At 44.8% G+C, this 16041-nt stretch overlaps 1 protein-coding gene across 1 annotated transcript in view; it reads right to left on the bottom strand.

Moving 5' to 3' along the window:
• Positions 1-1704: 1704 nt before the first annotated feature.
• The window catches only part of RTF1 (RTF1 homolog, Paf1/RNA polymerase II complex component), a 56006-nt gene continuing 41669 nt past the window's right edge, over positions 1705-16041 (bottom strand). Inside the window, exons 15-18 of the mRNA XM_068253355.1 lie at positions 15215-15292; positions 14972-15067; positions 4975-5092; positions 1705-2434 (exon numbers count right to left, since the gene is read on the bottom strand). Of these exons, the coding sequence (XP_068109456.1) occupies positions 2328-2434; positions 4975-5092; positions 14972-15067; positions 15215-15292 (399 nt within the window). The 3' untranslated portion in view covers positions 1705-2327. The remainder of the gene's footprint in view (positions 2435-4974; positions 5093-14971; positions 15068-15214; positions 15293-16041) is intronic.

The following is a 16041-nucleotide window of genomic DNA, read 5'->3' as shown; positions in this document are numbered from 1 at the left end:
GTAGGGGAGTAGTCTGATTAAGGGGAGAGTATTGTGACATTCAGCACTCTCGCTGGAGGTGGTAGTAACGAATCAAGTCTAGCGGTGTTTGGTCCCAGTTCGTAATGGTTGTTTTCGTGGAACCGCTGGCCACGGCGTCCTGCTCCAGTCTTTCATCCAGGCTTTGACTCGCGAGTCCACTCAGGAGTACGTTTTTCTTTTATGTGTGTTTTTAGGTTTAAAAAAATTATAACATTAAGGAGTACTGGTCTACCCATTTGCCTTACCATAACAGGGGTCAAGAAAAAAAGGTAGAGCAACATAAGTGCGGGCACTATACTGGGGACTCTGTAAAAAAAAAAAAAAAAAAAAAAAAAAAAAAAAAAAGCAGAGAGCACCATAATGAGAGTACGTTTATCTGTCCTATAGTGGCTACTTCCCACCCAGCTATCCTTCCACCACGTGTCTTAATCCAATCTCATAGAGAGACATACCCATTCCTCATTTATTCTAACAATCCACTAAGCCTAATGCCCACCATGGACTACCGACCTTTAAACTACCCTAAAAGCCTACTACAAACTACCTTCAGCTCCAGACCAACCTTTATGATCAATTCTATATGCAGGAGGCTAAAACAGTGCCAGGTGCAAACAGACAAAAGATTGTTTCCCCATCTGAAAAGCAGTTGATAAAAGTAGGCAATAACCAAATCATAGGCATGAATCATGAGACACCTACAAATATTGGTTGGCTATTGCCAATTTAAATAACTTGAGTAGGGATAGTGAAAGAGTTGATACAGAATTGTGCAAATTTATTTTGCAGCTAGAAAATGAACTAATCGAATGAAGCCAAGGTGGAATTCGATTGGTCTATTTGAAAGCTGCATAAATAAGAAAAATTCTGCATCGTCTGAATTTTTCTTTATCTCATTGACCTGCCCTAAACTGAGGCCACCATTTTCTTATGTAGAAAACACAGTCAGGCAAGTTTTACAGTACAGAGATGAACTTAAAGCAGCTACTTGCTTTGAGTGTGAAATAGGCACTTCACAGAGTATTTATAGGTGCATGGCTAGACCTCAACATGGTTTGGTGAGCCATACTTTACAGGGTTAGCCTTTGTAAAGTAATCAAATATTTACCATGTTTACCATTTCAGACTGGTGAAGTAGCTAGTTCAGAAGATACAGGTTTTCATATCTTCTGGTTCATGAGGTTTATGTTCTCTGCAAGTAGTTGTTCCTTAAAGTACCTATGAAGTGATAAAATATTTTGTGGCTTGTTTGTGGTGCTCGTTTTCGTCGCGGTCTCTCTAATCCAACATTTCTTTCCACCCACCAGCTTTCTGCAAGTTCACCAAGCAATTCTGAACTGGGCATGAAAAAGTCCTGAATTCTGCATGGCCGAAAGCGATAGTGTTTCTTTTGTGTACATGCTCCTCTTGCTACTGGTCATGTGCAGTTAGGAATGCACGCATGGACAGGTCAGATTCGCTCTTGCATAGCCACTTCATGCAGTTTATTCAACTGATGAGCTAGTTGAATACTGAAATATTGGGGAATGGGAGGGATCCTAAAGACAATGAGCACCACAAAGTCGGCAGCAGGTAATCTAGCCCACCATGGGTGTAAATCACAATTTATTTATTTTTACCTCTGGGGTACTTAATTAGAAAAATAATCCCCACATGGGTTCAAGTAAAAGTAAGTTCGGAACAACATCCATTTCATAAGAATCCTTTAATGAGTTTTTCCTTACAGTTGTGTTTCTTATTTACAGTCATGTGAATCTCCTACAGCCAGTCAGCCACCTAACTGTGCTGCAACGTATAAACATAATTCATCTCCTCACAGTTGTATCCAAATTCATTGTCGATCTTGAGGCCGTCCTTCAAAAGACATGGTAAGAATGCAGGATTTTGTTAAAACCTGATACTGAATGAATCTTTTACCTCCAAAGATTTGGTAATCTGGTGCTTACGTAGTCCCTGTTCTGCGTGCTGCAGCCCCCAGAATCCCATGTAATACTGAGCACTGAGATCAGGCTTTTCAAAGGGAGTGGAGCAAAAACAAAACAAAGGGAAATGTAAAAATAAAAAAAAACAAAAACCTGTGCAATCCAGAAATCGCACATCCACAATAACAGGGTGGAGGGTGGATGTGGCGTTCGTTTTTTTTGTTTTTTTTCCTTTTTTTTTTTTGAGTCAAGGCTTATTTTACAAGTTAAAGATACTTTCAAGTCTACAGTTAGCGGTTGCTGCTCCAACCAAAGGAGGGCAAACAAATGGAAGAAAGATGGGACACAAAGGAGCATGCAAGATCGGAAGCAGCAAGCTTGTCAGGCTTAGATAAGTCCTCTTCTCTTTTTGTAGTCCTCCAGATTCAAGGATCTGCGGGGTGCTCCATCCTTAGCAGGGGGTGCCTTCGAAGAAATAGCAAGCGACTTGGATTCTGAAAATAGATAAAATTATTTTATGTAACAGAAGTCAACTAATCACAAGAACATGTGTTTAATAAGCACATGAGAAGCTTTAAAATATGAACCTGCATGGAGCAATGTCAGCAGGCGCTGGGGACAGAAAAAGTAAACAATGTCACAAGTTTCCACATAGCTGGTGTTCGCACACAGATGCCCGGTGCTGTAATTAAAGCAGCAGGTAATTCCACCTTACTGATTTCTTCATTCCCCTCAGGTCCACACTAGATCAATACATGGTGGTAAAGTAGTTATCTATTACATAGGTCTTCTTCAACTACCCACTACAGTGCTGATAAATACTGCTTTGCCCTCTCCCACCATCAGGACTCCTATCCTGGCCACTAAAGGTGTAACAGCTAACAGCACTTGCTAAGAAGTGCAATCAAAACTGGAGCAGTTGCCCAGAGCAACCAGTATCAGCTTTACCATAATTTAACAGCTGCTTTCAGATGATTGTTGCTCTGGACAACTGCTGCTCTGGTTTTATCTGTAAGTATCCTGATAAATAGGCCTTTGTGTGCCAACACCTTCTTTTAGGCAGTACTTCCACCCCTCTGCCTCCACCTGTGCTGCTTTACATGACAGAGCACTGCACCACTAGTCTCATGGGCCAGGAAAACACAGGATATAAAAATAAATAGGCCAAGCTATTAAAAAAAAAGGGACCACTATCACAAACATTTTTTTAAAATTTAAAATACATGTATACATATACTTAAAAGAAATAAATGTCACCCAGAGTAAAATGCACTAAGATTTTACTTTTCGCCTATGTTGCTGTCGCTTACAGTTCATAGTAAAAATCTGAGATCTGCCAGGTTTTAGACTGGTCCAACTCCCAGGGGGCAGTCTCCATTTCTCCTTCATTCTTTCCAAAAGCCTTTCCAGAAAGGATCGATACAATGATGCCAGCCAGCCAGCCTGCCCACTCATTTGTACACTATTTTGGTAGGTGGGCTGTGGAACTGCTGTTCGGTAAGTGCATTTGAAAATAAAGAAAACCCTGAGAATTCTTCATGAGGAGATAGACTAATCCAAAATCTCTCAGTGTTTAAAAGACACCTAAACTGAGATATGGAGGCTGCCATATACATTTCCTTTTAACCAATACCAGTTGCCTGGTTGTCCTGCTAATCTCTCTGGCTGCAGTGTTTGAATCACACACCTGAAAAAGCATGCAACTAATCCAGTAAGTCAAAAGTATTGGGGCTGGTTCATGCTCTGGCACTTCTCAGTGCTTTGCCGATCGCTGGTGATCAGTTATGACAAATGCACGTTGTGACAAATGCATCCCTATGTGATCATTCTCACTGCAGCGTTTGCGATTTGCAGAAATTGCAAACATGCTGCATACAACATGTGAGGGGCGATCTGGGTGCGATTTACATTTTCTTGAACGGGAATCACAAGTTGAGATAAAAATTGTGACGTTTTGTGCCGCAAATCTGAGTGTGAACCAGCCCTTAAAAGGTGGAGGAGGCAGGACAGCCAGGTAATGTGCATTTTTAAAAGAAAATAAAATAACCTCCCTCTCAGCTCAGGTGTCCTTTAACTGCTTACTGTAAGCAAAAGGAACATAGAAAAAAAAATACATTATGCATTTAAATCGGAGAAAAGCACTTCTTGCACAGATGAATTTTCCCGCGATAGTGTTATTTTAACTTTTCTTCTATTGTGTCAGAGAATCTGAATTGGAAAATTTTAATTTTACCTGTATAGTGTACCAGTTATTGCCTGTTGGATCTAATTTAATTTACGAGATTGTACTTACCATCGTCAAAGCAGGGCCGGCCCGCCCATGAGGCGGGGTGAAACAAATGCCTCAGGCAGCACTTCTGGGGGGTGGCACCCTCCTGTCCGTGGGTGTGGGGGGCCACCGAGCTGGAAGGAGTAGCGAGCAGGAAGAGGGTATTGGGCGACCAGCGGCGGGGAGGGGGTCGGACCCCCCCTCCCTCGCCTGGGTCCCCCAATCTGCGCTCCCCCTCCAGCTTTTAAATAAGCAGCCGCTGCTACTAGTAAGAGGCAGCGGGCGGGGATGACTCACCTCTTCCGCGTTCCACTGTCGTCACTTCCTGCAATGCCGTCCACTTACAATACAGTGGGCGACATTGCAGGAAGTGACAGTGGAACGCACGCTGGAACGCGGAAGAGGCGAGTCCTCCCCGCTCGCTGCTTCTTACTAGTAGCGGCTGCTGCTTATTTAAAAGCTGGAGGGGAGCGCAGATCGGGGGACCCAGGCGAGGGGGGGGGGGGTCGACCCCCCTCCGCGCTGGTGTGCCCAATACCCCCTTCCTGCCCGCTACCCCCTCCAGCTCGGCGGCCCCCCACCCACGGTTTGGGGGGGGGGAGCGGCGATTTCTCCCAAGTTTGCCTCAGGCGGCAAAAAGTCTAGGGCAGGCCCTGGGTCAAAGATTACATTATCTACAATCTCTGCACATGCACTGTATTTTACATTAGCAATATTCAATTGTAGATTACATTTTTACAGTATATAGGAAAAAAAATTTTTTACCTGAACTGGGAACTTGAAGGTCAATTTTAACATCAAAGTCATGCACTTTAAACAGGTCTTCAGAGAGATCACTGGTTGGTTTAATAATATTGCCATCTTTATCTTTACTTTGATTTTGCTATGAAAAAAAATAAATACAAATATAAGTCAAGAGATAATTTTCACACTACAGGTTCTCAAAAATAATTTTGGTGTTGCTGTATTTACAAAACACTTTACTGGGCACCAAAGTGCTTGGAAAATGGTAAAGTAGACCTTAAACCGGGTTCTAGGGCTTTGGCCTTTGCCAGCTGATGGCCAAACTAGGAAGAAAGCTTATCACTGGTAAACACAATGTACGACTGACCAGATTTAGTGTACAGTATTTACTGTGTGACAAGTTTACGCTGCACAGTCAACTTCATTACCACAATATTGTTCTCAAGACACTTTCCAATATCAAGGTTGAAATTCTTGTTAATCTAAAGCCGATGCAAAACCCCTCAGTTTTGAATGCTGGATAGAGGGGAATGAAGGAGATGAGACAGTCTTACTTGGTGCGATACTTTAAGAGGAGAAAAGGGATAAATACACTATGTATATCTACTCATTCTTGAAACCGTGCTGTCCAGTAGACAGTAGTAGTACCACATCACATACATAATTTGTAGTAATATGCCTGCACTAACAAGAGCTTTTTAGTTAGACAACACAGGTGCTCCAGGGGTAACTTACAGATAGCTTATAGAGGAAACTCTGGTAAAGAAGAGTTATTAGATGGGGAGAGACTCACTCATATATAGGGCTTAAGAGGAAACCCATCTCCCAATAAATGCATGTAAATAAGTGAGTTTGGGAAGAGCAGCATTGAGCAGTCTACACTACCTAAAACTCATGTTTAGTTTTAGATTACTGGGGAAGATTATAACCATTGTCAGCTTATTATGTCTGTCAAAGTCTTCATTGGGAAAAGGTATATAGCTTCCTGATTTTCATGACTAAACAGAGAAAACTATTCAGGAGCTTATTTAATGAATAGACTGGTCCACAAGTGCCTTAATATCCATCAGCATTATTTCATTTGTGTTTTTATTTCATATTTAACCCTTTTGTCTAGGAAGCACAAGATTGACGTAGCAAGACTGTACCCTTCATTGACAGTCATTGCAGAGATCCATCTAGTCGTGGTTGTCACTGGGTTAAAACAAATTAATGGCAGCATCAGCCGAGGTAAACCAGTTATAAAACATTACATACAGAATGGCTAGTGGAGATGATGTGAATGAGCATTGTCAGGTTTTCAGATATAGAGAATTAATAAAGATTTATAAATTGAATAAAAATATAATGTTCTTTAAAAATATAACCTTATAGGATTGTATGGTTTATTATAGAGATTAGTGGCTGGATGGTGTAATGGTTAAGGGCTCTGCCTCTGACACAGGAGACCAGGGTTCGAATCTCGGCTCCTCCTGTTCAGTAAGCCAGCGCCTATTCAGTAGGAGACCTTGGGCAAGTCTCCCTAACACTGCTACTGCCTATAGAGCGCATCCTAGTGGCTGCAGCTCTGGCGCTTTGAGGCCGCCAGGAGAAAAGCGCAATATAAATGTTATTTGTCTTGTCTTTGTCTATTAGCAAGTGTATCCTGATTTATATATTTAAGCCTTGCAAGTAAGATAAAATGTCTGACATCTTGTGGTTGCACAGCCTATTGTGATTGATTTTATTGGTTAATATCTGTGGTCAACTTTGCTCTGAAGTATATAGTCCGTTTACACCGAGAAGTACTTTGTGGTTATTAATATTTGGTGGTTATTGTTTGATTCCTATGATTTGATTTATAATTATTCTGACAACTTGTGTATTAACCACCCTGGCGTTCTATTTCCCCAGGATTTCCGTGCAAAAAGTGGTTCAATTAATTTCCCATAATTTTCAACCAATTTTTTTTTTTGCAATCTTTTTTTTTTGTATTGAATTCAATACAGGTTATTGTATTGAATTAAATTTTTAAAAAAAAGTGTTTGCTGCGAGATTTTGATGATGCTGTGTGACACTGGTTCCATCAACGCCGATCGATGGGGGACATGTGATCTCCAAGGGAGAAGCAAAATCCGCCAAGGGACATGGAAGAAGGCACCGGGGAAGCTATCAGAGGTACGCGACGAGGGATCAGCATGCCAATGGTGAGTATAAGACCCAGATGTATAGCCAGGTATAGTTAGCCAGATGTATAGCCAGGTATAGTTAGCCAGATGTATAGCCAGGTATAGTTAGCCAGATGTATTAGCCAGGAATAGTTTAGCCAGATGTTTTGCCAGGTATATAGGGAGCAAGATGTTTGCCAGGTGTATAGGAGACAGATGTGCAGCCAGGTGTATAGGAGACAGATGTGCAGCCAGGTGTATAGGAGACAGATGTGCAGCCAGGTGTAGGGAGTCATATGTATAGGGAGCCAGGTTTGCGGGTGCCTCTGCCCCCCCCCCCCCATTGCCCCCGATGCCCCCTGACTCTGGCCGGGTGTCCCTTCTGTGGGGGGGCTCCCCTTCTGTGCTGGCTGGTAGTGGCCGGTGGGGATCCCCTCTGTGGGGGGGATCCCCATACTGTGCGTGCAGGTGGCTGGGTGGCTTCTGTGTGTGTGGGGGATATCCCCTTCTATGGGGGCTAGTCATGGTCTGTCGGGGACACCCCCTTCTGTTGTGGGGGGAGGTGGGTGTCCCCATCTATGAGGGCTGTGGGTGGCCTCTCCCTCCTCTTCCCCCCATCCCTTCCGATCCCCCCCCCCCAATCCCGTGTCTCCCCCGTCAGAAGCCCTGATCTACTCACCTGAGGGCTTGCTCCTGCGGCGGAAGCGGCGCACTTCCTCCTCCATCGCGAAGTCTCGTGTTCTCTGTAATTACTGTACGCGGCTTGGTGACGTCACCAAGCCGCGTACTGTAATTACAGAGACCGGGACTTCGGCGATGGAGATGGAGGGTGTGCATCTCGGCCAGCGCAGGAGAAAGCCCTCAGGTGAGTAAAGCAGGGCTTTTGACTGACAGGGGGGAGACACGGGACGGGGGGGGACACAGGATCGGGGGTGAGGAGGGCACGGGGGACAGAGAGGGAGGAGGGAAAGGCCACCCACAGCTCTCATAGAAGGGGACACCCACCTCCCCCCCCCCGCACAGAAGGGGGTGTCCCCGACCGGCCAAGACTCGCCCCATAGGGGGGATACCCGCCCCCCCACACACACACTACAGGGTCACCCGCACGCACATTACGGGGATGCCCCCCCCTCCCCACAGAGAGGATCCCCGCCGGTACCGGCCACTACCAGCCAGCACAGAAGGGGACACCCTCCCCCCGCACAGAGGGGATCCCCGCACCAGCCACCCGCAGCACAGAAGGGGAATCCCGCATGCTGCTGAGCACATTCTCTGCTCCGATGGCTGCACAGGGATTCCCCAGGGTGGCTGGATGCTAGTTCTGCACGCTGTGGGTAGCACAGATCGCTACCCACAGCGTGCTGACAGGCATCCAGCCATCCTGGGGAATCCCTCTGATGAGGGAAAAGTGCAGCCGGCGGGGCAGAGAAACAATAAATCTCCCTGGCAGTATTGACGAGCTCAGCTCGTCAATACCGCTTTCAGCAAGTTTTTCCTGGACGAGCTGAGCTCGTCAATACCACCAGGGTGGTTAAATAAATTATTTTTGTACCAGGGTTGCCAAGCGTCCGTATTTGAACGGACAGTCCGTCCAAATGACACTTAAAAATCCCTGTCCGTCATTTTGGGACAGGCGTCCGTCCAAACAAACTCTTGTTGCAGTCATTGTGCACTTGCGCACCGCGGTACTGCAAAATTTGTCCCCGGGTGGCTGGGAAATGATCAGGTCTCCTCTTTCTCTTTTCTCCCGCCCTCCATCCAATCAGTAAGTCTCTTCTTTGCTCAGGAACCTCTCTCCAGCCAATGAAGTAGAGCGAGAGAGCGATGCTGCCCAGTGAGCCCGCCCACATAGAAACTTCGTCCAGACTACAGCTAATCGGAGTGATCAGGGCACACACAGCGTGCAGGAGTGCAAGGAACAGTTTGTTCATTCTTCTCCTCCTCTTCTATTTGTTCCCCGGGGCAGCAGGTATCCATGAAGCGTCAGCTGTGGGGATACACACAGCAGGAGAGGTCATTTCAGCTCTGCACTTTTTTTTTCCACTATCAGCTCGGAATCCGCAATAGAGCAGCAGAGTAGAGAGAGATACACACACAGACAGCCTGTCACTCCCCTGCACAGCTCAGCTTGTCTTTCCTCTGACCTATTGCCGATTCCAAACTGAAAGTGAAAAAAAGAGTGCAGAGCTCTGATTTGAAAGCAGATAACCTCTTCTGCTGGAATCTGCGTATGGCAGGCAGCTCTTTCTGATCCTATCCTCTGGTCACTTACAGTGCTCCCCCTACTACAATCACAGTGAACACAATGCAGGAGCTTAGGGACCTGATTACCATCATTTTAGTAAGTACAGTATATGGTGTGTGTTTTTAGGGGGAGCCAAGAGCATTTACTTATGGAGGGGCATGATCTCTAGCCACCCCAGGTCTACACAGGTGCTTCCATGTTGCTTATTTGTGTACTGCAGAACTGCAATACATCACTGCAGCTGATTTTGAGCTGCAGTTGTGTGGCACATAAAGAAGACCATTTAAGAGATATATATTAGGTAAAAAGATGAGGTATAAGATGAAGATATATGAGGTAAAAAGAAAAAAAAATGGCAGGACTTTTTGCGTGATTGTTGCTGTATGCTGGCCCTGTGATGGTGAATTGCTGGCTGTCTACGAAGAGGCCAATTGATGCTTAATAATACTAAATTGAGCAAAAGGTTCTAACTATCAGGCTAGCTGGGCTCTGTTTACACTTGTGACAGGGATTACATTGTGAGCTCCTCTGAGTACAGCCAGTGACATGACGGTACAGTGCTGCAGAAGATGTCAGTGGTGCTATATAAATACAGAATAATATGGTAGGACATTAGACTGACTGTGGTAGCATTATATTGTCAGCTCCTCTGAAGACATTGACATGACTATGTACTCTATAAAGTGCTGCAGAAGATGTCAGTGCTATATAAATACATAATAATAATAATAATATGGTAGGATTGGATTCTGAGCTCCTGTGAGATTAGTCAGTGACATTACTATGTACTCTGTAAAGTGCTGTGCAAGATGTAAATGCTATATAAATACTAAAAAAAAAAAAATACTAATGCCCAGAGCTTAGCCCCACCCAAAACTCTACTTAAAGAGAATCTGTATTGTTAAAATCGCACAAAAGTAAACATACCAGTGTGTTAGGGGACATCTCCTATTACCCTCTGTCACAATTTCGCCGCTCCCCGCCGCATTAAAAGTAGTCAAAAACAGTTTTAAAAAGTTTGTTTATAAACAAACAAAATGGCCACCAAAACAGGAAGTAGATTGATGTACAATATGTCCACACATAGAAAATACATCCATACACAAGCAGGCTGTATACAGCTTTCCTTTTGAATCTCAAAAGATCATTTGTGTGTTTACCTTCTGTCCCCTTCTTCTCTCATGCACTGAACATTACAGGCTTCCTGCAGACAGCTCTGCCTATGTCGTTAATTCCTCAGTATGTGACAGACCAGCTCCTTTCACAGCCTCCAGAGGAGGATTTTTATCCAGCACTCTTCTATCACTGATAAGATAGCAGAGACGCTGCTGGCTTATGTAAATAAAACACACACTGGAGTGTGCATAGAGGAACAGACCAGCACGGAAGAGTTGGCAGCCTTCCAGACACAGGCCGACAAGTCTGACAGGGGAAAGATACATTGATTTATTACAGAGACCGTGATAGTACAAAGTGCTGCAGTGAGCCAGAACAGATTAGAATAGGTTTAGGAACTTGTAGGATGGTAGAAAAAACATTGTAATTTTTGTTACAGAGTCACTTTAAAAGTGCGCTTCTGACTCCGCCCCCTGTCCGTCCAAAATTTTGGGTATCCTGCTTTTTTGGGCCTTTTGTCCGTCAAAAATTAGAAATTAGGTTGGCAACCCTGCTTTGTACCAGTAGCTTGAGAAACTTGCTATAAGAACTTATGGATGGGCGTTTAATATAGTAAGACTCATCCCATTATTTTGTAGGAGGCCTTAGCTTTTGATTTTATACATCCGGTTATAGTTTATATGACCATATCGTATAAAACGCCTGACAGCATGAACTGTCCCTGCTTGCTCAGGTTTGTGATGTGCAGCCCTGTAACCAGGAAGCGCTGTCCTGAGCACAACCTGATTACAAGCAATGAGCTCTACTCCTAATCTTTTTACCAGTGATAGGGGAGATACCAGGGGCCTCTAAAGAGGATCTGTCACAGGTAAAGGTAAATTTACCTCCTCTGGGGGAAAAAAAAAAAAAAAAAAGACTCAATGGTGAGGTTAAGAACTTAAATTTGATTGTTCCAAATAAAGAAATACATTACGTGTTTCTCGGGACTAGGTTCTAGCTTGTTCAGGTATATAAAAAGCAAGCAAAATCTTCAAAGAAGAAAAAAAAGCTAAATCTTCAATGAGCCATAGTAAAGCCTAGAGCATCAGGTGCTTCCATTGGAAATGTTGTCCTCTTTGTAAGCCTGAAGAAGTTGTAACCTAGTCCAGAGAAACGCATTGCAATCTATGAGAGAGTTTTGTTCATTTGGGTCAAAAGGGTTAAAGAGACTCTGTAACATCAAAAACGTCCCCTGGGGGGTACTCACCTCGGGTGGGGGAAGCCTCAGGATCCTAATGAGGCTTCCCACGCCGTCCTCCGTCCCACGGAGGTCTCGCTGCAGCCCTCCGAACAGCCGGCGACAGGCCCGACTGTTCAATTCAATATTTACCTTTGCAGGCTCCAGCGGGGGCGCTGTGGCTGCTTTCTCTCCGAAGGAGGCGGAAATACCCGATCTCAGTCGGGTCCGCTCTATTGCGCAGGCGCCGGAGACTTGCGCCTGCGCAGTAGAGCGGACCCGACGGCGATCGGGTATTTCCGCCTCCTTCGGAGCAAATACTTCTAGATATGCACATCTTAACTAACCCAGAGACCATAAGCTGGTAATTAGCCAGCAGCTGTATTAATTTGTTGCAACCTGACCTGCTAGTAAGTTATCTAATTCTTTATGCAGTTCATCTCTGGTCCTGCTAATAGAATGCATTCTTGTTACAGCAATCCTCTCTCCTGGGATTCGTCATTTGTGTTTAATGCAACATATGTTTCTCACGCTTGTCCTAACATGCATTTTCAATTTGGTGAACTCATACATGGAAGCATTTATCCATCTCAGGGCATTTATGATCCCCGAAGCTCCTGCCGCTGAGCCCTTGTTCCTAACTCAGGCCAAGAAGTGTAAGTAAAGCTCTCTTCACATGCAGAGTTCTCCCCAGAAATTGTTTCCAGCTGGGTGGCATGAAAAAGTAGCCGGATGACGTGCGACAGGAGAATGGTGGGCCAGCGCTTCTATGCACAACTCTGCTTACTGCATAGGAGGAGGATGATAAGGAGGTGAGCCGCAGACAGCCGAGTGCTCACGAAAAATTAGACAGGTGGAGCAACCAGCTAAAAGAGAGACTGGTATGAGTGACATATTGCGCTCCATTGTCCAAGTCAGCCTTTCTCAACCTTTCTAATATGGAGGATCCCTGCAAATAATTTTTGGATCTCAAGGAACACCTGCATTAGGCGTGGCTGTTTATTTCACTACCACCTATTATGGTGTCCCTCATTATACTGTCTCCTTATTTTGGTGCTTTTTGTTGATGTGCTCATTATTATTTGGACCCCCAAGATAGGCCCAGTGCACACCGGGCGGATCCGCCGGCCGAATCCGCCTGAAAATCCGCGTGGCTAATGTATCTCTATGGGTGGTGCACACCGGCGATTTGAGGTTTTTACCAAGCCACAAACGTGCCTCTTGCTGCACGTTTGCGGTTTGCTAAAAAATCACAAACCGCAGGTGTGCACCAGCCCATAGAGATACATTAGCCACGCGGATGCGGCAGGCGGATCTCATACAAAATCCGCTCGGTGTGCACCCAGCAAATATCGGCTCTCTGCTCCCAAAACCGCTAGCATGTTGACGATCTGCTAGCGGTTTTGGTGTGCACTGGGCCTTAGTGTGTTTATTTTTTTTTTTTTTTTTTACAGAATCTCCTATTTTAATGTGCTCTATCATACTACCCTACGACGGGTGTTGGTTGAGAAAGCCTGGTCTAAGTGCTTTCTTTTTAGAGTGTCAGGGCACCCAAGTACACAAAGAGACACTGAAGCGCAAGTGTAGTAAGGGTAATTACTAGAACATTGGTAGCAAAAAAAAAAAAAAATCATCATATTTTTATTTTCAGTTATACAGTTTTTTTTTTTTTTTTTTTATAACATTGCATATTGCATAGAATGCTCTAATATGTGCAATTTACACACTACTCAGCATTCTAAATGTTTTTACAGAACAGGCAGTGAACTTTTGACCTGTCCTGAACTGTTCTCTGCAAAAGAAAAACACAATACAGTTGAGATAACCTAATCAGAAGTCAGAGCTCTCTGCGGCTTTCAAAGTCGTAGAACTCGATGGCTATTTGCATAGATAACTGGAGGAGTTTAACTCTTCCTGTACGGGAAACAAATGTTAGACTTATGTCTATGCTCCTAATGCTTTATTTCTTAGCTGTACTACACATACAAATATAATTTTTTTTTCGCTTCAGTCTCTTTAAGTAAATGTGGGTGGCGGTTTAACCACTTAAGGACCGGGCTCTTTTTGCCTGATCTGTGCAGCGTGGGCTCTCCAGCCCACAGCACAGATCAGGTTTGCAGCATGGTGATCAGACTTCCCCCCCCCTTTTTTTCCCCACTAGGGGGATGTCCTGCTGGGGGGGGGGGGGTCTGATCGCCTCCGCCTGCCTGTGATTTTTTTTGGGGGGGGGGGGTTTGCTTGGCTCCTCAAAGCCCCCCTCCGCAGCGATTTCCGCCCTCTCTCCCCTTACCTCCCTCTTTCTATGGGCTGCGCAGGGGCTTACCTCCTTTACGGCGCAGCAGCGCCGTATGATGTAAACAGCAGGGATTTCTTCCCCGCATGTTTACACAGTTAGCCTGCAAGCCGCTGTCAGCGGCTCAGACTGTTCATGGAGACAACCTCCGTGAACTGACACCGTTTCCATGTAATTCCACTTACGACCAGCCGCCGCCCGATAGGCGGTCGTTAAGTGGTTAAATCAGTGATAGAAAAACCACAGTAAGTAGCATCTGTGCACTAAATGTGTATTTGTCATTGTACTCTGGTAGATGCGTCATTTGCCAGTTTCTTATTATCAGATGACCGTCAAGGAAAATAGTTATTTTATGCATACCGACAGGTAGTCTCAGGCCCAGTGCACACCAAAACCGCTAGCGGTTTTTGGAGCAGATTTCAGAGCGATTCTAAGCACTTTTAGAGACGTTTTCTAAAAACATGCCTAGCAGTTTTGGGTGCGTTTTTTGGGTAGCAGATTACATGTATTTTTACAGTAAAAGCTGTTACTGAACAGCTTCTGTAACAAAAACGCCTGGCAAACCGCTCTGAAGTAGTGTTTTTCAGACCGGTTTTCGTTTTTCCTATACTTTACACTGAGGCAGAGACGCTTCTGCAAACCGCAAACGTGCAGCAGGAGGCACGTTTGCGGTTTGCTACAAACCTCCAACCGCCGGTGTGCACCATCTGATTGAAATACATTAGCCAAGCGTTTATACAGGCAGATGCGGCCGACGGATCGCATCCAAAACCGCTCGGTGTGCACTGGGCCTTAGTGACAGAGTGATACTGGCAGAAGCCTCTTCTGCATACAACCTTTCTCCATTTGCTAATCCACAGAGTTCAGTTACAGAGAAACACCTACACACTTGGTCAAATGATAGGTTACCAACATGATTGTGAAAATGAGGTTTTCAATCGGTGGGAACATTGTATTATTTAACAATCATTTTTAGGTGGAGAAAAGGCAGTGTGACTTACTGTAGTCTTATCTTTGGACGGATCAAAAAGTCCAGCCGATCCATATTTCGCATTCAGCTGAGCCTTGATGGCAGCTTGGACTGCAGGATCTCTAGACTGGAAAAAGAAATAGTATACTATAGATTACTGAGCTATAGAATCATACCTCAGGTGATTTTTTTTCCTTTATATTTAGGCGAGTATTAAAATGAAACTGAAAATTTGTCTTACATTTTATAAAATTACAAGACTAGTGATACTTACATTGGACACCATGGTTGGCTTACACTGTCTTCTAGTGAAAGGGTCCATTATTTGCTGCTTGCAACTCTGACTTTCCGCCTAAAAAGGGAAGAAAATTCACTGTTACAACCCAATTTACTTTATCATATTTTGACAAGGACTAGAAAAAAAAACAAAAAACAAACATCCTGCAGTATTTTCATTTACTGTATTTTTTTGGAATATAAGACGCACCCAGGTTTAGAGGGCAAAAAACAGGGGGGGGGGGATACATATACTAAACCTGGTGTGTCCATGTTCCAGGAGCATCTTGTAGATGTTCTCCCCATTGTCTTCCTGTATTTCCTTCTGTCCTCCTGTGTGTGTCGCCTCCAGCTCCCTGCGTTGTCCTTCAGTCCCCTCCTGTTGGGGGGGGGGGGGGGGGGGGGGGCGACGACACAACAACAGGAGGGGACTGAAGGACAACGCAGGGGGCTGGAGGATACAGCCCCCCCCCCCCCCGTGTGGTCCTCCAGGCCCCTGCCTTCACTAGGGGAAGCCACATGGAAAGGAAAGGTCTGCAGATCGCCGCTCCTGGAATCGCTAGGATGGTGAGCCACTCTGCTGCTAATTATTCTTACACAAAGGGAGCAGAGACATGCAGGAGCCTGCAAGACCACACGGGGAAGAAGGAGGGAGTTCTGTCTTTGGAATATAAGACGCAGGGACCCTTTCTCCCCATTTTTCAGGGAGAAAAAGTACACCCTATAGTCCGAAAAATGCGGTACATTATACATTTTCAGTTAGGGTACAATAACTATTTTTCTAGCTGACATATACATACAATATAGATTTGCGTGCATAGGAGT

Source organism: Hyperolius riggenbachi, chromosome 9 (genome assembly GCF_040937935.1).
Source record: "Hyperolius riggenbachi isolate aHypRig1 chromosome 9, aHypRig1.pri, whole genome shotgun sequence".
NCBI classification, from domain to species: Eukaryota; Metazoa; Chordata; class Amphibia; order Anura; family Hyperoliidae; genus Hyperolius; species Hyperolius riggenbachi.
Note: the sequence above shows the minus strand (reverse complement) of the source record. Positions and strands in the feature narration are given on the sequence as shown.